The 23569-nt window shown below is 38.9% G+C and overlaps 1 protein-coding gene across 1 annotated transcript; it reads right to left on the bottom strand.

Annotated features, from left to right (window-relative positions):
• Positions 1 to 12827: 12827 nt before the first annotated feature.
• On the bottom strand, positions 12828 to 16262 carry LOC138427823 (SERPINE1 mRNA-binding protein 1-like). The gene has a single exon (XM_069567836.1). It carries the CDS (start codon positions 15301 to 15303, stop codon positions 14143 to 14145), a length of 1161 nt encoding a protein of 386 aa, XP_069423937.1. The 5' UTR covers positions 15304 to 16262; the 3' UTR covers positions 12828 to 14142.
• Between the last annotated feature and the right edge of the window lie 7307 nt (positions 16263 to 23569).

Below are 23569 nucleotides of genomic sequence, written 5' to 3'. Positions count from 1 at the left end.
TTGGACTGCAAGGAGATCCAACCAGTCCATCCTAAAGGAGATCAGTCCTGGGTATTCATTGGAAGGATTGATGTTGAAGCTGAAACTCCAGTACTTTGGCCACCTGATGGGAAGAGCTGACTCACTGAAAAGACCCTGATGCTGGGAAAGATTGAAGGCAGGAGGAGAAGGGGACGACAGAGGATGAGATGGTTGGATGGCATCCCTGACTCAATTGACATGGGTTTGGGTGAACTCCGTGTGTTGGTGATGGACAGAGAGGCCTGGCGTGCTGCAGTTCATGGTGTCACAAAGAGTCAGACACGACTGAGTGACTGAACTGAACTGATGGGCTTAGTTTCCCCCCAGCATGTGGAATTTTCCCAGACCAAGGATCAAACTCATGTCCATGCATTGGCAGTCAGATTCTCTACCACTCCGCCACCAGGGAAGTCCTAGTTTATCTCTTTAAATAAGAGGTTGAAGAGAAAAGGACTCATTTCACCAGGAAGGAACAGCCAGGTGAGGGATAAGCAGATTACCCATCTCTGGAGTGGGTGCAAGAATGGATAGCACCCTCCTTTGAGACAGGGGTCATGAAAAGCCACAGGAATACTGAAGGAGGCACAAAATATATGAGCCTCTGAACAAGACTCTGATGAGATAATATGCTCCTGGTTTCTGGAGCTTGTGTTGTGGGATTAAAGAAGGATGATACTGGGGAGGAGCTGTGTAATGAAAAAACTCAGTTCCCCTCCTGTGTTTCTCCTTTACTCTCCACATTACCACCATACTCACAACACTTCTGACAACAGCAATGCAATTCTCTAAGAAATCTACTGAATGTCCTATAATTTACCTCAATTCTGATGCTCTCTACCTGGAGATAACATAAATCCCATAGTTAGGTGCTCAGTCGAGACTACCACCCACTTCCGATGCCAATCTCAAGTAGTAGGTCTCCAGGTTACCTATAATTTATTTCCTGCTCCTAAGTCACTTCAGTCGTGTCCAACTCTGTGCGACCCCATAGATGGCAGCCCACCAGGCTCCCCTGTCTCTGGGATTTTCCAGGAAGAAGACTGGAGTGGGTTGCCATTTCCTTCTCCAATGCATGAAAGTGAAAAGCAAAAGGGAAGTCACTCAGTCGTATCCGACTCTTAGCAATCCCATGGACTGCAGCCTACCAGGCTCCTTCATTCATAGGATTTCCAGGCAAGAGTACTGGAGTTGGGTGCCATTGCCTTCTCCGATAATTTCTTTCCTACTTGGCTACAAATCCAAGGTTCACAAGACCTCCTCCTCCTTGGATTGAATTATTTGCCAGAACAGCCTACAGAACTCAAGGAAATACTTATGCTTACTAGTTTGTTGTAAGGATTTACTATAAAGAAGATGATAAAGAATACAGATGAAAAGCCAGGTGAAGAGCTACACAGCATGAGGTCTGAGAAGGTACCAACTGTGGGAGCTTCTGTCTCTACAGTTGGAGTGTCTCACTCTGTTGGGTATGTGGGTATGTTCTACCTGGAAACTCTCTGAACCTTGTACACAAACAATTGATATTTTAGACATATTATTCATTAAGCATAAGAGGCATTAACTTCCCTATTCAATACTATTGATCTTTGTTTTGTAACAAATATTACAAAGAAAAATTTTTGCTCATTTCACATTGATATTAAGGGTTCATCCAAAAACATTTTTATATTGGGTGTCAGCATACATGTTGCTTCTGATAAATTCATTTTCATTCATGCTTGATTTTGGGTGTGACATTGAAATAGATACTGCTTTTACCAATACAGATCTTATATAATTTGTGATTATATAAGAGTATTCCATATAAATATACACATCTTTTCTGTATTTCTCTGTTAAAGTATTTACAATTTTAGATACTGGAAAACACCAACACGCACTTTTAGGTATATTCTAATGCCTAAAATTCAGATCTTCTAGCAAAGTTAGCAGCATTGCTAGAATCATGTGTCAGAACTCCCAATTTAAGAACTATTTTGTCTACACAACTTATTTTTTGAAATGGCACTCATATAAGTTGCATATAGTATATAATGCATGTAAACATATTAATATTAATTCCTTTTATAAATTGACTCACTATGAAAAGTAGACAAGGCCACAAGCACACAGTTATGTCAACAGCTCTAAGACTGAATGATTATATCATGATCACTTCCCTCCTATGTGCTCCTGTACAAGTTCCCAGAAATGTTAAACTCAACCTTCAACTTCCCACGGCAGCTTTCCTGTTCTTGCTTTTAGCTTGACTTCAGTGAAATCTCAAATTAGTAATTATGTTGACTGTTAAGCTTTTCCTTCAAGGTCTGAAATTTTAAAAACCATACAAGTCATAAGAGCTACAAGGAAGGATTCCTGCAAGAAAATACAAAGGCTGATCAATAACTAATTAGTAAATACAAGCAATAAGTAAAATGTAACAGTGTTCAAGGTCCCCCAGCTGTGGACACCATGTTCTAGTAAAGCACTTACTTTTGGTCCACATGTATGAACTAACAATAGAGTTGTACTATCCCTGGCTTCTGGGATTTTTCTAAGGGCAGGAGCTTCCCACCATGCCAGAGGGATCCTCAAAATCCTCAAAAGTCCAAGGAGATAACTCACAGGGATACAAAGAAAAGATGGGGAAAACTTTTATCTTAGACATCTGCACTTATTTCTGTTGCCTTCAGCATAAGACTCCCTGCTTTGAAGCACTGGTCTTTGAAAATATGCAACAATTGATATGGGACGCACTCAGCATGGTAGCAGGAACATAGTTGACTCTTCTGGTATGTTTAAATAAAATCCTTCCAAAGTAATACCCTGGCCTTGTCCCTTCTCCCTGAAAACCCATTTAGAGTCATTCATTTTCACTAGATTTTAATGGTATTGTTGGTCTACATCCCCTCACCTCATCCTCTACAGTACCCACCTGTCTTGAATTCCTTCCTTTTATGATCCTGCTCCATTGTTAATAGAAGCTTGTGAGCAGTCAGCCTTATTTCGTCGCCTCACTTCTAATCATTCTGCAGAACCCAAACGGGCAGTCATGGAGTCCACAGGGCAGGGAAGAGGAAGGGATGGTGATGTCAGTTTAACTCTAGCACTTCCTAGTCCTAGTTGTGTCATTAAAATTTGGCCAATGACTGAGAATACACTAACCAGGAATTCACAGCCAATCACTGACTCGATGGACGTGAGTCTGAGTGAACTCCGGGAGTTGGTGTTGGACAGGGAGGCCTGGCGTGCTGCGACTCATGCGGTCGCAAAGAGTCGGACACGACTGAGCGACTGAACTGAACTGAAAGTTCATATACTGAGGCCCTGAACCCCAATGCAGCTACATTTGGAGACAAAGGCTTGAAGGAGGTAATATTAAGAGTGGGACCCTAATCACATAAGATTGGTGTCCTTAGCAGAAGAAGAGATACCAGAGAGGCCTCTCTCCCTCTCTCCCTCCAACTATCTCTCTCTCCTTCCCTCTGTCTATCTCTCCCTCTCCCTCCCTCCTTTGCCTTCTCTCTCTCTGTCTCTGTGTCTATCCCTCCCTCCCTCTTTCTCTGTCTCTCTCTCTCTTATCTCTCCTTCCCTCCATCTCTCTCTTTCTCTTTCCATGTGCTCACAGAGGAAATTCCATGTAAGTACATGGCAAAAAGGCAACTCTCTATCTGCAACCCAGAAAGAGAACTCACCAGAAACTGAATCTGCCAGTCCCTTGGTCTGGGACTTCAAGCCTCCAGTACCATGAGAAAATTAATTTCTATTGTTTAAGACACCCAGTCTGTGGTATTCTTTTATGGCAGCCTCGTCTGGCTAATACAGACACTAATTCAACAATGGAACCCAAGAAAGTAGGAAATCAAGAAGAAGTTGGAAAGAAAATAGGAGTTTTAAACAAGAAAATGAACACCAAAAGGAAGACAGAGACTTCAGAAAAGATTGAGGGTGGAAAATGCCACTGTAGCAGGTTGCTAAATTTCACATAAATACAGGAGCTTTAGATATCCCTCATGGAGATAAGACAATTTGTAACAGGGGCAGATTTCCCCCTGGAGTACAAGAGCTGTTGTGCTACAATTAACTTCCTGATGGGAGTTTCCTTCCAGTGGAGTTGTAAGTTCACATGTCCTCCACTTTAGAAAACACATGGATTCATCACCAACAGTAATGCTGGAAACAAGGAATCTCTGTCTTTTGCTCTCCTCTTGACTCTATCCATCAACTTCTCCCACATAAATCTCTTAGTCCATGGCTCATATCAACCAAGTGGATCTAGAATATAATATATGTTAATTTCCAACTAATACTTTGTTGGAGGACATGCTACTCTATGAAGAAACTGCTACTGTGATTGAGAGTGGCTGAAGCAGGAATGTAAGTTGCTGTAATTTTATGTGTTATCAATATTTTTGAAACTCTAGAACTGCAGGACACATGTAGAAGCTGGAATTAACTCAAATTTTTAGAAATTTGGTGTTGTTTCAGGAGTAAACTCAGCTTCAGAAGAAGTCAGTTGCAACAGGAGAAACCCAATCCCAGTAAGCCACCACTGACAGCAGATGAGTCCACCAAGAAAATAAGGGTTGTTATACGTATATGGGGACTCTAATCTTTCTATCGCAACAAGAAGAAAGGATATCCCGTTTATTATGCTAATTTCTCTGGTGAAACAAGGGATTGACTTACTAAGGAAATTCATATTGTTCAACTTTAGGTTAATGTGCTATAGCATTATAAAGCAGATGAGCCTGGGTTAAAGTCCTATATCCATCATTGATTAGCATGTTTCAGTAAATTACTGAATGTTTCTGAGCCTCACATGTAAAATGAAATAATGATACTAACCATCTCAGAAAGTTAATTTAAGAACTGAGTTAAATAATGCCTGAAAAGTACCTAGCACATCATAATTTCTCAGTAAAGGTTAGATCCTCTTATTATTAATAATTATTATTTTCTCTGGACTTTACTCTGGGGCAAACAGCAAACCATTATCTGCTCAATGGGTTGGAGAAAGAGGCAAGTATAAGGAACACCTAGCACTGAATGAGCACTTACTATGTGTTAGACACAGTGCTGAGTGATAAGACATAGATTATTTCATTTTAAAATTTGATTTATTTTTCAATTATTATGTGTGTGCATGCTTAGTCACTTCAGATATGTCTGTTTGCAACCCTATGGACTGAATCCTGCCAGGCTCCTCTATCCACAGGGATTCTCAAGTCAAGAAGAGTGGGGTGAGTTACCATGCCCTCCTCCAGGGGATCTTCCCAACCTAGGGATGGAACCCAAGTCTCTTATGTCTCCTGCATTGGCAGGCAGTTTCTTTACCACTAGCACCACCTAGAAAGCCCCAATTACTATGTATTTGAATTTTTATTTATTAGTTAGCATTACCTTATTAAGTAGGTACTATTACTTTAAAAAATGATGAATCTGAGATTCAGAAAGCATTTTACTAAGGTCAACAGAGATAGTAATTAGTGACTCTAGGAATGTAAATCTCAGTGATAAGACTCTAGGGTCTATCATCTTGACAAGGATCAACTAAAACATTTCAACAAAATTCAAGTCAAAAATAAGAAGAGTATGATTTCTCAGGTAATATAGAGAATGGAGCTGGGTCTAACCTCAAAAAGGTTTCTCGGACAATGTTACAAAAGCCTTGAAAAACCAAGCTGCCCATTTCATGGTCACAGATGCAGACTCAGAGACTAAGCCAGTGATCTCAGTGAGGTCAGGACACTAGTTATTTCCTGACTTTCACATCTCATTCTACTCCTAAGGAGGAAAAGTTTGTCTCTGGATTGACCTCTGTCCTTAAATGTGCATGTTCAAGGGAGTTAAAGATCATGAGCATACATGTATGTTCTTTCCTTGTATTCTCTTGATTCCTTGAAGCTGGAGAAGGAAAACAGAAACAGGACCCAGGACCTGCTCTGTCCTAGGGGGAAATACATCCATCTCCGTTTCCTTTTGGCCCCCTTCTCCATTTTGAGACCTACATCATCCCACCTAGTGAGGAAAAATGTGTCTGCTGGTGACTCCTTCCTGAGGTCTTCTAGAGCTTCTTATTCTTTTATTCATTGCTGGGCACTCTGGCCCCTGCCATTGGAGCAGAAAGACCTGAGACTCAGGGGTGCACTTAATGGGAAGGAAGAATAGATTAGTGGTTATTATCCTTGACTACACATTAGAATCCACCTTGATAGTTTTTTTGTGTGTGTTTGTTTGGTTTTGTTTTTTTTTTTTTAAGTTCTGTTGGCCAAGCCACATGTTATACCAAATCAGCCAGTATCTTTGGTGGCAGAAAAGAGAAGAACAAACAAACAAACAACAAACAAACAAAAAAAAAAACTGTTTTTTAAATCTCAGTTCACTCCAGTGGGCAACTAGCAAAAGAGGCTATATAATCTGTTTTGCTTCCAAAACTCAGAACCACCCTGAGAAGGAAAAAAAGTTTTCTTTTTGACTCAGTAAAGACTGTTATAGTTCTACAAGTTTAAGGGTCATAGCCAGGGCATAATAAAGAATGCTCCTTGGTCCCACCATTTTATCCTGTTCATAAGTTTTCCCTTTGGGGACTTTGAATGATTAAACAGCAATGGTATTTATTGCTGTTTTTGGGTTTGGGGTTATATACAACCCTCTTATTGCATGATATTTCTCACAAATTGCAGAGACCACATTTCTCTTCAGTCACAATTGTGCTCTTTCCCTTTTCTTTTTCCCTCACATCTTCAGCAACACATGAGCTGGAAATTAGCTTCTATATAATTATGATATTGTTCTATGAAATATCAGGATTGATTTTTTAATATTTTTTATTTTATATATGTATTTATTTCTGGATGTGCTGGGTCTTCATTGCTGCACAGGCTTTTCTTTAGTTGCAGTGAGCAAGGGCTACACTCCAATTCTGGTGCCTGGGCTTCTTATTGCAATGGCTTCTCTTGTTATGGAACACAGGCTCTAGGGTGCTCAGACTTCAGTAGTTGCAGCATATGAGCTCAGTAGTTGCAAAGCCTAGGCTTTAGAGTGCTGGCTCAATAGCTGTGGCACACAGGCTTAGCTGATCCAAGCATGTGAGATCTTCCCGGATCAAGGATTCAACCCATGTCTCCTACCCTGGCAGGCAGATTCCTACCACTGAGCCACCAGGGAGTAGCAGGAATGATTTTTTAAAGTGTCATAAAAACATTTACAAGAGGATGAAATTCTTGTATCTGACAGAAATGTAATAGGTCAGCCAAAACTTCTATTTATATGTCATGAAACAAAAATAAAGTTGTTTTTTCCTAGAACTATGAAAATCACAAATTATCATCACCATAAAGGAAAATTCTTAAACAAAAATATCAAATTATGCACAGAGGAAGAAGTAGCAGAATCAGACTGAAACAACATGGTCATAGAAACACGCTCTCAACTTGGTTCACATGTTACAACCTCATAGTGAGCTTTTTTTTCTTTTTCTTTTTAATTAATTTTTTATTGAAGGATAACTGCTTTACAGAATTTTGTTGTTTTCTGTCAAACCTCAACATGCATCAGCCATAGGTATACATATATCCCTTCCCTTTAGAAACTCCATCCTACCTCCCTCCCTATCCCACCCCTCTAGGTTGATACAGAGCCCCTGTTTGAGATTCCTGAGACATACAGCAAATTCCCATTGGCTATTTTACATATAATAATGTAAGTTTCTATGTTAGTCTTTACATACATCTCACCCTCTCCTCCTCTCTCCCCATATCCATGTCTATTCTCTATATCTGTTTCTCTATTGCTTCCCTGTAAATAAATTCTTCAGTACCATTTTTCTAGATTCCATATGTGTGTGTTAGAATATGATATTTACCTTTCTCTTTCTGACTCACTTCACTCTGTATAGTAGGTTCTAGGTTCATCCACCTCATTAGAACTGACTCAAATGTGTTCCTTTTTTGTGGCTGAGCAATATTCAGTTGTGTATATGTACCATTACTTCTTTATCCATTCATCTGTCGATGAACATCTAGGTTGCTTTTGTGTTCAAGCTATTGTAAATAGTGCTGTAATGAATAATGAACATGTGTATTATTCAATTTTGGTTTCCTCAGGGTATATGCCTAGGAGTGGGATTGCTGGGTCATACGGTGGTTTTATTGCTAGTTATTTAAGGAATCTCCATACCGTCTTCCATAGTGGCTGTACCAATTTACATTCCCACCAACAGTGCAAGAGTGTTCCCTTTTCTCCACACCCTCTCCAGTATTTATTGTTTTTAGACTTTTTGATGATGGCCATTCTGACCAGCGTGAGGTGATATCTCATTGTGGTTTTGATTTGCATTTCTCTAATAATGAGCAATGTTGAGCATCTTTTCATGTGTTTGTTAGCCATCTGAATGTCTTCTTTCGAGAAATGTCTGTTTAGTTTTTTTTTTCCCACTTTTTGATTGGGTTCTTTGTTTTTCTAGTATTGAGTTGTATGAGCTGCTTGTATATTTTGGAAATTAATCCTTTGCCAGTTGTTTCATTTGCTATTATTTTATCCCATCCTGAGGGTTGTCTTTTAACCTTGCGTATAGTTTCCTTTGCTGTGCAAAAGCTTTTAAGTTTAATCAGGTCCCATTTGTTTACTTTTTTAAAATTTCCATTACTCTAGGTGGGTCCCAGAGAATCTTGCTTTGATTTATGTTCTCGGGTGTCTGCCTATGTTTTCCTCTAATAATTTTATAGTTTCTGGTCTTACATTTAGGTCTTTAATCCATTTTGAGTTTATCTTTGTGTATAATGTTAGGAAGTGTCTTAATTTCATTCTTTTACATGTAGCTGTCCAGTATTCCCAGCACCATTTATTGAAGAGGCTGTCTTTGCCCCATTGTATTTTTTGGCCTCTTTTGTCAAAAATAAAGTACCCATAGGTGCATGGGTTTATTTCTGGGCTTTCTATCTTGTTCCACTGGTCTCTATTTCTGTTTTTGTGCCAGTACCATATTGTCTTGATGACTGTGGCTTTGTAGTATAATCTGAAGTCAGGAAGGTTGATTCCTCAGCTCCATTCTTCTTTCTCAATACCGCTTTGGCTATTCAGGGTCTTTTGTGTTTCCACATGAATTGTGAAGCTTTTTGTTCTAGTTCTGTGAAAAATGCCATTGGTAATTTGATAGGAATCGCACTGAATCTCTAGATTGCATTTGGTAGTATAGTCATTTTCACAATATTGATTCTTCCTACCCAGGAACATGGAATCTCTCTCCATCTGTTTATGTCATCTTTGATTTCTTTCATTAGTTTCTTATAATTTTCTGGGTACAGTTCTTTTGTCTCCTTAGGTAAGTTTATTCCTAGATACTTAGTTATTTTTGTTGCAATGGTGAATGGGATTGATTCCTTAATTTCCATTTCTGATTTTTCATTGTTATTATATAGAAATGCAAGTAATTTCTGTGTATTGATTTTGTATCTGCAACTTTGCTTAATTCACTGATTAGCTCTAGTAATTTTCGGATCCTGTCTTTAGGGTTTTCTAAATGTACAGTGTCATGTCTTCTGCAAACAGTGAGAGCTTTACTTCTTTTCTGATCTGGATTAGTTTTATTTTTCTTCTCTGAATGCTTTAGATAGGACTTCCAGAACTATGTTGAATAACAGTGGTGAAAGTGGACACCCATGTCTTGTTCCTGATCTTAGTGGGTGTGCTTTCAGTTTTTCACCATTGAGAATAATGTTTGCTGTAGGCTTGCCATATGTGTCCTTTACTATGTTGAGGTAGGTTCCTTCTATGCCCATTTTTTGAAGAGTTTTAATCATAAATGGGTGCTGAATTTTGTCAAAGGCTTTTTCTGTATCTATTGAGATGATCATATGGTTTTTATCTTTCAATTTGTTAATATGGTGTACCACATTGATTTGAGTATATTGAAGAATCCTTGCATTCCTGGAATGAACCCAACTTGATCATGGTGCATGAGCTTTTTGATGTGTTGCTGAATTCTGTTTGCTAAAATTTTGTTGAGGGTTTTTGCATCTATGTTCATCAGTGATAGTGGCCTGTAGTTTGCTTTTTTTGTGTTGTCTTTGTCTGGTTTTGGTATCAGAGTGATGGTGGCCTTGTAGAATGAGATTGGAAGTCTTCCTTCCCCTGTAATTTTTTGAAAGAGTTTTAGAATGATAGGAATTAGCTCTTCTCTAAATGTTTGACAAAATTCACCTGTGAAGCCATCTGGCCCTGGGCTTTTGTTTTTTGGAAGATTTTTTTTTTTTTAATCACAGCTTCAATTTCAGTGCTTGTAATTGGGTTGTTCATAATTTCTATTTCTTCCATGTTTCAGTTTTGGAAGATCAAGCTTTTCTAAGAATCTGTCCATTTCTTCCAGGTTATCCATTTTATTGCCATATAGTTGTTCCTAATAGTCTCATAATCCTTTGTTTTTCTGCATTGTCTGTTGTAACCTCTCCTTTTTCATTTCTAATTTTGTTCATTTGATTGTTCTCTTTTTTTTTTTCCTTGATGAGTCTGGCTAAATGCTTGTCAATTTTGTTTATCTTCTTAAAGAACCAGCTTTTAGTTTTATTAATCTTTACTATTGTTTCTTTTATATATTTTTAATTTATTTGTGCTCGGATCTTTATGATTTCTTTGCTTCTACTAATTTTGGGTTTTTTTCTTCTTCTTTCTCCAGTTGCTTTAGGTGTAAAATTAGGTTGTCTATTCGATCTTTTTCTTGTTTCTTAATGTAGGATTTTATTGCTATAAACTTCCCTTTTAGAACTGCTTTTGTTGCATCCAATAGGTTTTGAGTTTTCCTGTAATCATTGTCATTTGTTTCTAGAAATTTTTTTTTATTTCCCTTTTGATTTCTTCAGTAACCTGTTGGTTATTTAGCAATGTGTTGTTAAATCTCCACGTGTTTGTGTTTCCTACAGATCTTTCTTGTAATTGATATCTAGTCTCCTAGCATTGTGGTTGAAGATACTTGATACAATTTCAATTTTCTTATATTTACTGAGGTTGGATTTGTGGCCCAAGCTGTGGTCTAGCTGGAGAATATTCCATGTGCATTTGAGAAGAAGGTCCATTGTTCTGCATTTGGAAGGAATGTCCTGAAGATATCAGTGAGATCCATCTCATCTAATGTATCATTTAAGACTTGTGTTTCCTTATTAATTTTCTGTTTTGATGATCTATCCATTGATGTGAGTGGAGTGTTAAAGTCTACTATTGTTCTGTTACTGTCAATTTCTCCTTTTATGTCTGTTAGTGTTTGTCTTATGTATTGAGGTGCTCCTATGTTGGGTGCATAGATATTTATAATTGTTATATCTTCTTCTTGGATTGATCCCTTGATCATTATGTAGTATCCTTCCTTATCTCTTGTAATCTTTATTTTATGCTCTATTTTGTCTGACATGAGGTTCGCTACTCCAGCTTTCTTTTGCTTCCCATTTACATGAAATATATTTCTCCACCCCCTCACTTTCAGTCTATGTGTCTTGAGGTCTGAACTGGATTTCTTGTAGACAGCATATATATATGGGTCTTGCTTTTCTATCCATTCAGCCAGTCTGTGTCTTTTGATTGGAGCATTTAATCCATTTACATTTAAATATATGTTCCTATTGTCATTTTCTTAATTGTTTGGGGGTTGATTTTGTAGATCCTTTTTCTTCTCTTGTATTTCTTAACTATATATGTTCCTTTAACATTTGTTGTAAAGCTGGTTTGGTGGTACTGAATTCTTTTAACTTTTGCTTGTCTGAAAAGCTTTTTATTTATCCACCAATTTTGAATGAGATCCTTGCTGGGTACAATAATATTGGTTGTAGATTCTTCCCTTTCAGTACTGAATATATCCTGCCATTGTCTTCTGGCCTGCAGTTTCTGCTGAAAGATCAGCTGTTAAGCACATGGGGTTTGTCTTGTGTGTTACTTGTTGCTTCTCCCTTGCTGCTTTTAATATTCTTTCTTTGTGTTTAGTCTTTGTTAGTTTGATTAGTATGTGTACTGTTGTGTTTCTTTTTTTTTTTTTATGAAAATAAAATCTTTATTTTCAGTTATTACCCACCAATAAGAGAAAGTTAGGTTCACAGTTTTAGCTCGTGACACAAAGTGAACTAGGAGGCAAATTTACATCCATCAGATACAACTAATGGACTGACTTTAAAATCCAGGCTATCTTGAAAGCTTGCAACATACCAGATATTGCTGTGTATTCTCTAGTGACAGAATGCCAGCAATGGCTGACAATGAGTAGAACTTATTTTTTTTAATAGGTGTTTTCTATATGTTGCTAGAAATCAGGTTTGTTACATGTTCGTGTCCAAAAATGAGTTAAGATACTTTAAACACACTATGTATGGGTATGTTTAGGAATGTGTATGTTGCAATCTCAAGAGGGGTCAATAGTCCATATGGACTAAATTAATACTTGCCTCTGGGTAGCAGATATGTTTGTAAATATAAAATTATGTTTAACATTAGCACCAGTGCAGAACATGCTCAGCATCATAAGATCCAAAACACCAGCACAAGTTTATCCACCATTTAAAAAAACCAATTACCTCCTTCCTAAAATGTCAAACTAACAGGTCACTTAATTAATTAATCCAATCCCAATGCGAAACTCTTGTACTGTATGGTTTCTCCTTTAGAAGTATCGGGGAAAACTAATGAGCTAAACAGACATTTTATGACTTAATGTCTTATATCAAGTATTTTTTAAATTGGACATTACCACATAGATAGAAAATTACTAATAGTGACAAAAAGATCTTTAAACCTGTAAATAAAGCCCCTTTCCTGTTAATCAATGTTGCAGAAGACTTTAAAAAAAATCCTAGAAAGGCTGTTTATTATTCTCTCCATGTATGTTTTAGTAAGTGGTGATGCTCTTGATCAAAGAATCCATTATTAACCTAATTTTGTAACAGAGGAAGAGGTAAAAAGATACTTGTTACCTTCTACAGAATCTATCAAGACAAAAATTAATAGCAATATAGGAAATTTGGAAACAGTAAAATTTTTGGTTTTCATTTCATGGATGGTGCTGCTGTTCCAACCTTATAATCCCAGAAATTAACAACCTCCAACCTTACCATACTAACCAGTGCCCTTTGGTTTCTTTAGAACAAGGGAGAGTTAAAGGGTTGATTATGGATGTACAATTTTGATTTTGGGACCTTTCACACATACAAATCATACTGAGCGGCCACTTACTTTACAGAGCAGTTTAAATGTTAACACATTAGCCAAATTAACTTGTTCCACCCACCCTATTGGAGGAGGAAAAATCCAACACCCATAAAACTACTTCACTTGACAGTATGTGTCTACCAACAATAAGTAGCTTAAACAACTTTTAGCAGTAAGGTGTCTAGACTGATTTTTAAAATGGGCAAGTGATATTTTAAAAGTAAATATAATTGAAATTGAATCAATTATAATTTGAACCTAATGAACCATGCAGGAGCAGGGTTAATAAACCAATGTGCTTTGAATTTTTCAAGTACTGGTATTTCTGTATATAAAGATTTAGCATATATAACAGCTATCATGAGAAGTGAAAAACACCTTATCCCCAGAAATGAAAATATTAAAACTAAGTTAAAATACATAAAGTAGTTAGTATTCCACACAGCATAAAATTTGACAAAGTTTACATGTCCCAGTTGACCATGTGTGAAAATGCAAAGCAGGTATTAAAACTGATATTATGTCCAATATTTAAAACCAGTTTGTAATAGGGGGAACATCTAAATCCTTAATTAAAAAACACAAATGAAGTGAAAGCTTTAAACTGGTACACACTGTTCACACCTATATTTCAAGTTTGGAAATGCATATTTGCAAGCAGCAATACAAAAGTATTCATGAAGAATGCATAATCTCTGAAAATTATGAAAACATCCCTGCTACCAATACATTTCTAAATACAAAACTGACTACCATATTGTTACTTCTGTGTAGCAGGAGAAGTTCATTTTCAAAACAGATAAAATTCAGTCTTTAGGTGTGAATGGTATGAATGACAGTCTTTTTTTTTGTTTTTTTTTTTTTTTTTTAAATTTCTTAGTCGTTTGGGATCCTTAAGCATGCAAGCCTCAAAGAGGAGGGTCCACAAAGGAACCAGGGTGGTCTTATGGCATCCAGTTAAGCCAGAGCTAGGAATGCCTCTGGGTCATCCACATCAGGAGCAGAAGCACTTGACTTGTCAGTCCTGATGCCACGGTTTGGACGTCCGCCACGCCCACGCCCACCTCGTCCTCCCCTGCCACCACGTCCTGGGCGGCCAAGGTCTCCAAAATTGATCTCCAGCTGAGATGTTATATCATTTGCTGGCTTCCGGAAATGATGATCCATAACTGAGTCTTCAGCATGAGCCTCTTCACTTTTTGACTTATGAAGAACAAATCCCTTCTTCCACTGCCCATCAGCACCTTCATTTGGTTTTCGGATATTAAATTCTACTTTTGCCCGGTCCTTATTTTGAATAGCCTTCCACTCATCCAAAGTCATTTCTTTTGGACCCTCTTCCTTTACTTCTTCAACTTCATTTTCCTTATTTTCAGTGTCCGCAACTGGATGTTCTTCACCTTCAGGTGTTTCCTCAGTCACATTTGATTGTTCCAAGTCAGTTAATTCATCTTTGACAGTTCCCCAGTTGTGAGATCCGCTCCCTCCACGTTTGTCCTCATGCTTCAGGCCAGATCTGTCACTTCCACTATGCCTATCAAATTCACGTTTGCCACGAGAATCAAAGCCATCTCCCCGGCCCATTCCACATCCACGACCTCCTCGACCTCTTCCAAGACCACCACGGCCTCGGACAGGCCGGTCAATAATCTGTCTATCAACGGAAAATTCTCCTCCTTCACCCTTTTCTTCAAGTGGCTTTTCGAATCTTCTTTCACGAGGTGGTCGCCTTTCTGGTCTCCTATCAATTATCTTCCCTTCACCCTGAAGTTGTTGATCAGGTCTTCTTCCAACACGTCTTATTCCTTCTTTCTTAAGCGCCACAGGCGGCTGCGTCTCCTCCTTCTTGTCAACCACGCCGACGCTGGGGGGCAGCGGGTTCTTGCAGTCTTTCTGGGACTCTTTACGCAGCTGTTTGCCCGCCGCATTGGAGTTGGTCTGAGCTGTGGCCTGAGCTGCGCTCTTGGCCCCAGGGCCCCCAACGCCGCCCCCGCCGGCTTCTTTTTTCTTGTTCTCTGCTGCCTTCAACACCTCGAAGGGATCCGATTCGTCATCAAATAACTGGTCGAATCGGTTGGTGACCACGCAGCCGAAGCCTTCCTGTAAGTGCCCAGGCATGATGGTGGCTCGGCGGCGCGTTCCTCCACGGATTGCAGCGGGCCGCGCCGAGCCAAGAGCGCCTGCTTCAGCTCTTCCCACAAGATGGCCGGGCCGAGAGAGAGAGAGCTGTTGTGTTTCTCCTTGAGTTTATCCTATATGGGACTCTTTGTGCCTCTTGGACTTGGACTTGATCGACTATTTCCTTTTCCATGTTGGGGAAATTTTCAACTATAATCTCTTCAAATCCCTTTCTTTTTCTCTTCTTTTTCTGGGACCCCTATAATTCAAATGGTGCGTTTGATATGGTCCCAGAGGTCTCTGAGACACTATACTCAGTTCTTTTAATTCTTTTTACTTTATTCTGCTCTTCAGAAGTTATTTCCACCATTTTATCTTCCAGCTCACTGATTCATTCTTCTGCTTCAGATATTCTGCTATTGATTCTTTCTAGAGTATTTTTAATTTCAGTAATTGTGTTTTTGTATGTTTACTCTTTAATTCTTCTAGGTCTTTTTTAATTGAGTCTTGCATTTTCTCCATTTTGTTTTCGAGGGTTTTGATCATCTTTACTATCATTATTCTGAATTCTTTTTCAGGGAGTTTGCCTATTACCTCTTCATTTCTTTGGACTTCTGTGTTTCTAGTTTATTCCTTTATTTGTGTAGTATTTCTCTGTCTTTCCATTATTTTTTTTTTAACTTATTGTGTTTGAGGTCTCCTTTCCCCAGGCTTCAAGGTTGAATTCTTTCTTCCTTTTGGTTTCTGCCCTCCTAAGGTTGGTCCAGTGGTTTGGGTAAGCTTTGTATAGGGTGAGATTTGTGCTGAGTTTTTGTTTGCTTGTTTTTCCTCTGATGGGCAGGGCTGAGTGAGGTGGTAATCCTGTCTGCTGATGATTGAGTTTGTATATTTGTTTTATTTGTTGTTTAGATGAGGCATCCTGCACAGGTGCTACTGGTGGTTGGGTGATGCTGAGTCTTATCTTCAAGTGGTTCCCTTTGTGTGAGTTCTCATGATCTGATACTCCCTAGGGTTAGTTTTCTGGTAGTCTAGGGTCTGGAGTCAGTGTCCCCCCTCCAAAGGCTCAGGGCTTGATCTCTGGTCAGGAATGAAGATAACACTTGTTGTTATGGCATTAAGTGAGATTAAAACAAATATTCAAAAATGAAAAACCAAAGATGAACTCCAGAAAAATGGCATTTATAAAATCAGACAAATAATAATTAAAATAATGGAATATATACATATACATATACATCCATGAGCAAAATCAAACAGTCCAACAAAAATAAAGTACCTGGAGAACAAAGGAAATTAAAAATTGTATTTACCAGTTAAGAACAAAACTAACTAAAGCACAAAATGGAAAGCAAAACTAAAGCAAGGTGCCAATAGGGGAATAAAGCAATGAAAACAAAGCTAACAAATGCTGAGAGGAAAGGAAAGAAAGAAAAGGAAGAAAGAATTGTTATGCAAAGTTAAATAGAGGTAGATGAAGAAGATTTGTACACACTAAAGATTAACTACAAGGGGAAAAGAACAGTAGGAAAGGCAAACAAAGGAACAAATGTAGAAAAAAAATATAATAGGTTTTAAAAATTAAAGTTAAAATTATAAAGAAGGGGGGGAAGAATGGAAGAAGAAAGAAAAAAGGAAAACACCACAGAAATGCAAAAGCCCAACATCGAAGCAGAGGTATATAACAACAATAAAAAAGGTGACTGAGGGAAAAAAAGCTCAAAAGCTTACTTAGATTTCATAGCGCCAATAAAATGGACAACTACAACATAGGTGGGAGAAAAAAAAAAGAATATACAGAACAAGTCAAAACATAAGAATAATAAATGTTTTTCCTGTGTCACTACTGTTAGAGTCCTTTCCCTTGCTGGGAGTCACAGTCCACCTCACCTCCCTATGATGCCCTCAAACACTGCTGATCTCTGGACCTGTTGTGGGGGCAGCTCAGGTTCTAATCTGGTCCTACTCTGTGTTCTTGCCTCCAGTGTCCACAGCTATCAGCACTAGTGCCTTTTCTTTTGTGGGCACTCTCAATGACCTTTTATATATTCCATAGACACAGTCTGCCTAGTTGATCATGTGGGTTTAATCTGCAGGCTGTGCGGCTGGTGGGAAGGTTTGGGTCTTTATTATTCACACTGCCCCCAGGTTTCAATTGTGGTTTTATTTCCACCTCTGGATGTGGATTGTCCACTGGGGTTTGCTCTTGAGGCTTCCCTGGAGGGCTTGGGTTTGCCCCTGTGAGGGCCAATTTGCAGCTGGCACAGCTACTTGGGTTGCAGGGGTTCTGGCAACACCAGGTACTCAGGGGAGTTGGCAGCTAGGGCAGCAGGAAATGTAATGCTATAGAAGGGTGTGACAATCAATATTGGCCAATACGCTTCAGTATTCTTTCCTGGAGAACCCCTCTCCCTGACAGAGAAGCCTGGAAGGCCACAGTCTACAGGGTCGAAAAAGTTGGACACTACCAAAGCAACCCTGTGCACATAGATGCAAGACACTTTTTGCCTATGGCAGCTCTACCACAGTGAGAGTTGAGTGTGAAGGTGGCACAGCTGCTTGGCTTGGGGGACTCTAGTGGCACCAAGTGTTCAGCGACATGGACTGCCTTCATCACAAGAGTTATGGCCCTATTAGAGTCTTTTTTCAAGCCTCTTGTAGCTGGCAATCAGAAGGCCTCTTTGGCCAGTCTTTCTCCATAGCTCCACCCATTAAGGCACATAGAGGGGCCGCCTTGCCTGGGGTCCTTCTCTGTTGCTCAGTGCATCAGGCATTTGATGGGCCAGCCTCTCTATTGTGCAGCTGCCAGTACTGGCTTGTCGGGGGAGAGAGGCTATGGTGATGGCTCCACCCACTACATGTGACTCAGAAGTATCATCTTGCTTCCATGGCTGCCTGGCTTTCCTCATCCATAGGCATTTCCCACCACAATCTCCTCCCTTCAGTTCAGTTCAGTCACTCAGTCATGTCCGACTCTTTGCGATCCCATGAATCGCAGCACACCAGGCCTCCCTGTCCATCACCAACTCCTGGAGTTCACTCAGACTCACGTCCATCGAGTCAGTGATGCCATCCAGCCATCTATCCTGGGTCATCCCCTTCTCCTCCTGCCCCCAATCCCTCCCAACATTAGAGTCTTTTCCACTGAGTCAACTCTTCACATGAAGTGGCCAAATTACTGGAGTTTCAGCTTCAGCATCATTCCCTCCAAAGAAATCCCAGGGCTGATCTCCTTCAGAATGGACTGGTTGGATCTCCTCCCTTACATCCCCTCAATCCATCTCTCTGCAGTCAACAGCAGCCCTTACCCTGGGATTGCTCCACAATCCCTAAACTCCAGCTCCCAGCCGCTGTAACTTCCAGGGGATCTATGACCCTGTCCAGGGTTTGTATGGCTGTGGCAAGGACTGTCTGATTCTCATTCCATTTAGGCTGCCACAGATCAGCTGTTTCACTCTCAGCCTTAAATGTTTCTCCTCTGACTCAGATATTTGCCCCAATGTGGTGATTGGACCCCTGCTTCAGTTCCCCCACCTGCTCAGGGCAGGTCCAGCCCTACTAACACTCCTGGTTTTCCTCCTAGTTCCTTCATCCTACTGAGTTTTGTGTAGGTCTATATATTCTTTTCCACTGGTCATGTACTCCTGTCTGCTCTCAGCTGGTGTTCTGCATGCACTTCTGTGTCTGAAGGTGTATTCCTAATGTATCCGTGGAGAGAGATGTACTCCACATCCACCAACTCCTCCACCATCTTGTTCTCCCTAGTGAAAGATGAATTAAATCAGAATCTGTAGAGATGAGACCTATATATGAGGTTGGTGGGGTGGTTTGCTTATTTGTTTGTTTGTTTTTTCAAGCTCTCCAGAGGACTCCAATATTCAGCCAAAATTAAGACCAATGCTCAAGCAATGTTTCAGGACCTTGAACAATTAGATACAGAATAGGCATTGGTGGTAATGCAAACTAGTACAGCCACTATGGAGAACAGTGTGGAGATTCCTTTAAAAATTGCAAATAGAACTACATTATGACCCAGCAATCCCACTGCTGGGCATACACACCGAGGAAACCAGAATTGAAAGAGACACATGTACCCCAATGTTCATCGCAGCACTGTTTATAATAGCCAGGACATGGAAACAACCTAGATGTCCATCAGCAGATGAATGGATAAGAAAGCTGTGGTACATATACACAATGGAGTATTACTCACATGTTAAAAAGAATTCATTTGAATCAGTTCTGATGAGATGGATGAAACTGGAGCCGATTATACAGAGTGAAGTGAGCCAGAAAGAAAAACACCAATACAGTATACTAACACATATATATGGAATTTAGAAAGATGGCAATGACGACCCTATATGCAAGACAGGAAAAAAGACACAGCTGTGTATAACGGACTTTTGGACTCAGAGGGAGAGGGAGAGAGTGGGATGATTTTGGAGAATGGCATTCTAACATGTATACTATCATGTAAGAATTGAATCACCAGTCTATGTCTGACGCAGGATACAGCATGCTTGGGGCTGGTGCATGGGGATGACCCACAGAGATGTTATGGGGAGGGAGGTGGGAGGGGGGGTCATGTTTGGGAACACATGTAAGAATTAAAGATTTTTAAATTAAAAAAAAATAAAAAACTAAAAAAAAAAAGTAAGAAAAAAATAATAATAAATTGAGACATTGTTCGCTTTTTACTAAAGACATGATCACTTTTTACTAGAAATGGAAAAGTAGGAAAAAAAAAAAACAGGAGGGGAAAAAAGTACAAAGCATCAAGAGAAAATTCCATTCTTATTTAAAATAGTGCTCTCAAACCAAAATGACATATAGGGTTCAGATAGAAAATGCTAAGAAAAGAAACAGACAAGGTTTGTTATGTAATGGTGATTTAAGTTTACTCTTTTGACAAAGACCCTTTTTGCATATAGAGTACCCTCCAGTCACACATACACACAAACACACACACACGTTCTTTGATTCTTCTAGAAAAGCCATGACCTTCTAGGTTTGGATTTTACTTTTCTACTTTTTTTGTTACATTTTGTTTCTTTATATGGAATCATAAATTGTCAGAGGAGGAGTTTTGGAATTTTATGTTTATCCTTCCTTTTTTAAATTTTTTTTTAAATTAATGTATTTATTTTAATTGGAGGTTAATTACTTTATAATATTGTGGTGGTTTTTTGCCATACACTTACATGAATCAATCATGGGTGCACATGTGTCCCCCATTCTGAACCCCTCTCCCACCTCCCTCCCTATTCCCTCCCTCTGGGTTGTCCCAGTGCTCTGGCTTTGAGTGCCCTGTTTCATGCATTGAACTTGGACTGGTCATCTACTTCACATATGGTAATATATATGTTTCAGTACTGTTCTCTCAAATCATCCCACCCTTGCCTTCTCCTACAGAGTCCAAGTCTATTCTTTATATCATCTATTTTGCTGTCTCGCATATCGGGTCATCATTACCATCTTTCTAAATTCCATATATATGTGTTAATATACTGTATTGGTACTTTTCTGACTTACTTCACTCTGTACTTTTAATGGGAAAATATTCTTATGACTTAATTGCATTTTTCTTTTTATTTGACTATAAGAAAAACAAGATGATGGTAAATGGAAATATGGGGTGGAGGGGAACAGCATGAAGGTTAAACAGAACACGTCTGTAGGATGATTTTGGCATAGATTACATCAACTGCCAACTATATGAAATTAACAAAATAATTCAAAACATGCAAAAATTTCTGTCTCACTTCAAAACTAAGCTCAAATTAATTATCAGGCTTAAATGTGCTCTATGATTTATGAGGTATTTAAGGGGGGAGAGATCTTTTCACTGTTTATCATCAGCTTTCCTACTTCCCAGTCAAATTACATTAGCAACTTTCTGTTTTGCAAAGCATCTGTTTGCCTGATCCCTATAGTTCACACAATGCAGAAAACTGTAGCAATTACATGGACAATTCATGATGAACAGGACATTGGCATAGCATTTGGGATATTCCATTATCATTTTCATTACAATGTAGGCAAATTATTTATTGGAAACCTAGATAAAGCAGTTCACATTTATCAGGCAAAACCACAGAGGCTGTATGCAAATAGCTCTATCTTTTCTGCCACTTGAGTTATTTCAGTCAGTTCATCATTGAAAGCACCTTTCATCAAGCAAAGGAGTCTGACTGTGAAGGACTAAACCAAGCAAAAGCTCTTTTTATCCAATCAATCATGGGAAAATAGATAGTAACCACATTATCTAATTTATTTATAACGGATTTGTCATTGAAAATCCAAAAAAAAAAAAAAAGGAGAGAAATTTGCTTTCTCCATGAACAAAGTAAATCATTTTTATGTTATTTATTTAAAAGGAGGATCCTACTCATTATCTCTAGTGTCTCAAATAACTTTAGCTCTGATTTTTTAAGCGGACCATAGAGATATGAAGTTCTCAAAGTTGTATATGGATGTATGTCATGTTGCTCTAAATTAAAAACTAGATGATATTATTTTCTATAAATTTAAGATATTTCTGAGAAGAATAAAATGGGTCAATGTTGAAAAAAAAAAAAAAAGGAGGATCCTTCGAGTTGGATCCAATCACTCTGGATTCTCTGATTTTAAATAGCATTCATCCTTGTAGATTGAGAAGCCAGTTTTTCATTCTATCCCATTGCACTCCTGTGAGCTCTGTGTACTACTATTTCAACAAGGGGAAAGCCCTGGACCGTGCTTTCTGTGACTTTGGAGAGGAGAAGCATTAAGGCATAATGTCAGAAATATTTACAGTTGCCAACAATTCCACCTCTGAGCTAAAGTTATAAATACTTGACTAAATTCCAAAGGAATATTTATGAGATGTTTTTCTCTAGAGAAAGAAATGCAATCTCCAAAACCCCCTGTTGTAAAAAATATGTATAACCAGTTTGAAAACTGTATATTTCTTTCTGGGTTCACAGAACTTTAGAATCTATGATACAAGAGGACTAGGGCTGGTCTCTCCAACCCTAAGTGCTGCCTGGGTGCCATAGGTAAAACTCGGAGGCTTGGGCTGCTCTGAGTGGTAGTGTAGACTGCCCTGGCTGCAGGCCTCTCTGATTAATCCTGATTCCTACAAAGTGGCTACAACCTGCCCATAAATTAGGAATTGGGATAGCATCATTATTCATATTGGAAGGCTACGCAAATTTATTTCCAAAGATTTCTGAGACTGATTAACCACATGGGCACCCAGAGACCGCCAAATGTCACTGCACACAGTTCATTCTATATCCTGAATATTCTATGCTTGCCTTCCCTGAGTACAATAAAAACCAATACAGAGGAAAATTCTAGTGATTAAAAAGACATGTGGTAGATGGCTAATTTAGAATTGGCAAACAGAAAGTTTCCCCCAAGTGGGAAATGTTGCCTTTTCCAGTTATCATGTGTGTGTCTGTTTTATTTAGGTGAAATTCATATAACATAAAACTAACCTTTAAAAAAAATTTGTCTTTTAATTGGTGGAAAATTGCTTTACAATTTTGTGTTGGTTTCTGCAATACAACAACATGAATCAGTTATAATTATATCTATATATTCCTTCCCTCCTGAGCCTCCTTCCCCTCCTACCCCTCTAGATCATCACAGAGCACCAGGCTGGACTCCTTGTATTTTTTAGCAGCTTCCCACTGGGTATCTATTTTACACATGGTAATATATATGTCAAGGCTACTTTCTCAATTCGTCCCACCCTCACATTCCCCCTCTGTGTCCACAAGTCCTTTCTTTACTAGGTTCATTTGTACCATTTTTCTATATTCCATATATATACATTAATATATGCTTGTTTTTCTCTTTCTGACTCACTTCACTCTGTATAAGAGCTCTAGATTCATCTACTTCACTACAACTGACTCAAATTTGTTCGTTTTTAAATGGCTGAATAATACTCTGTTGTATAAATGTATCACAACTTCTTTACCCATTCATCTGTCAATGGATATCTAGGTTGCTTCCATGCCCTGGCTATTGTAAATATTGCTGCAGTGGGCATTGGGGTACATTTGTCTTTTAGAAGTGTGGTTTCCTTAGAGTATATGCTCAGTAATGGGATTGCTGGGTCATATGGTAGATGTCAGGAGGCCTGGAGTGCTGCGGTTCATGGGAGCGACTGAACTGAACTGATGGTAGATGTATTCCTAGTTTTTAAAGGAATTTCCATATTGTTTTCTATAATGGCTGTATCAGTTTACATTCCCCCCAATGGTGCAGGAGGGTT

Source organism: Ovis canadensis, chromosome 22, assembly GCF_042477335.2.
Source record: "Ovis canadensis isolate MfBH-ARS-UI-01 breed Bighorn chromosome 22, ARS-UI_OviCan_v2, whole genome shotgun sequence".
Classification (NCBI taxonomy): domain Eukaryota; kingdom Metazoa; phylum Chordata; class Mammalia; order Artiodactyla; family Bovidae; genus Ovis; species Ovis canadensis.
The sequence above is the reverse complement of the archived record's forward strand: the minus strand, read 5'-3'. Positions and strand labels throughout refer to the sequence as shown.

What these genes read in the sequence shown, in the direction of transcription:
- LOC138427823 (XM_069567836.1), bottom strand. Translation starts at nt 15,303, where the DNA reads ATGCCTGGGCACTTACAGGAAGGCTTCGGCTGCGTGGTCACCAACCGA.